The sequence below is a fragment of the Nestor notabilis genome, unplaced genomic scaffold, assembly GCF_000696875.1.
Source record: "Nestor notabilis isolate BGI_N333 unplaced genomic scaffold, ASM69687v1 scaffold23028, whole genome shotgun sequence".
Lineage (NCBI taxonomy): Eukaryota > Metazoa > Chordata > Aves > Psittaciformes > Psittacidae > Nestor > Nestor notabilis.
Window position 1 is genome coordinate 2,520 of NW_009941801.1, and position 429 is coordinate 2,948.

Sequence of the window (429 nt, forward strand, 5' to 3'; positions counted from 1 at the left end):
CCCCGCCTTTTTCCTGTTGCGGGCCTACCGCCTGCCTGTCCTCTTCACCGTGTACAGGTGAGCACAGCCCCGCTTCCCCCGTGTGCCGGCACCAGCACCGGCACACCCTAACAGAGCCCGGCCTCCTGCTCTCCCCACAGCGAGCAGGAGCTGAAGTCCTCCCTGCAGCTCCTGGTGGAGCTCGAGATGCACGTCGTGGGCTATGCCACCAACCCCTTTGCCTCGCTGCGGCCTGAGCAGGTCTACTCCAGCCCCAACAAGGCGCCTGTCTACTGCAGCTCCTACTACATTGCCCTGCTGGGGCCGGTGGCATCAGCTGTGCCAGGTGCTGAAGACCTGGAGGATGGTGATGGCTGGTGGGGAGAGGAGCCCAGTGCTGCTGGTGCGGCTAGGGGCATCACCCCAGGGCTGGCCTGACCCAGTGCAGCC

The 429-nt window shown here is 66.0% G+C and overlaps 1 protein-coding gene across 1 annotated transcript in view; it reads left to right on the forward strand.

The window, feature by feature from the left end:
- MSS51 (MSS51 mitochondrial translational activator) overlaps positions 1-417 on the forward strand; it is a gene marked incomplete at its 5' end in the record, with an annotated part of 2,932 nt that extends 2,515 nt beyond the window's left edge. The window contains 2 exons of the mRNA XM_010021074.1: positions 9-57; positions 141-417. Of these exons, the coding sequence (XP_010019376.1) occupies positions 9-57; positions 141-417 (326 nt within the window). The remainder of the gene's footprint in view (positions 1-8; positions 58-140) is intronic.
- Between the last annotated feature and the right edge of the window lie 12 nt (positions 418-429).